The sequence below is a fragment of the Penaeus monodon genome, chromosome 20 (assembly GCF_015228065.2).
Source record: "Penaeus monodon isolate SGIC_2016 chromosome 20, NSTDA_Pmon_1, whole genome shotgun sequence".
NCBI classification, from domain to species: domain Eukaryota; kingdom Metazoa; phylum Arthropoda; class Malacostraca; order Decapoda; family Penaeidae; genus Penaeus; species Penaeus monodon.
Genome location: NC_051405.1, coordinates 41,487,531 through 41,488,001, shown reverse-complemented (window position 1 = coordinate 41,488,001; position 471 = coordinate 41,487,531). Strand labels below are relative to the sequence as shown.

Genomic DNA, 471 nt, shown 5'->3' with positions numbered 1-471 from the left:
TAGAGACCAAATGTAATCCGAAAAAAAACATTTTCAAGCTACTTATGTATTTACCCTTAATTTTCACCCACCTGGAATCGCAATCTCATGACGAGCACCCCGGCCACCAGCGTCAGGGCGGATCCCAAGTAGAAGGCTGCTCCGTAATCCGCGAAACCTGAATTAATTACTTGTGATGGAAATTAGGAGTCTAAGGGTCTTCTGCGGTGTAATTTGCGAATGTAGAAGCCTTCATTTTGATGGTAATTTAGGATATATGTTATAAGTTAAGTGGGGAAATAGTGCTTGTAGTGGTATTGTTTGTGGTACGATAGATTGAAAAAAAAAATCGTTTTTTTAGAATTGCTTAGATATGGTTAACAAACCAGTGCCAAAAAATATACAGTAAACACTTACTAATGACATCTTTAGTGATCAGAATAAAACCAAAGTACATATAATCAGGAAAAAAAATCCGTACGATGCTGTCAG

General features: G+C 37.2%; 1 protein-coding gene across 1 annotated transcript in view; it reads right to left on the bottom strand.

Moving 5' to 3' along the window:
• The window catches only part of LOC119585835 (major facilitator superfamily domain-containing protein 6-like), a gene marked incomplete at its 3' end in the record, with an annotated part of 10,744 nt that overhangs the window by 4,055 nt on the left and 6,218 nt on the right, over positions 1 to 471 (bottom strand). The window contains 1 exon segment of the mRNA XM_037934566.1: positions 72 to 157. Within this exon segment, the coding sequence (XP_037790494.1) occupies positions 72 to 157 (86 nt within the window).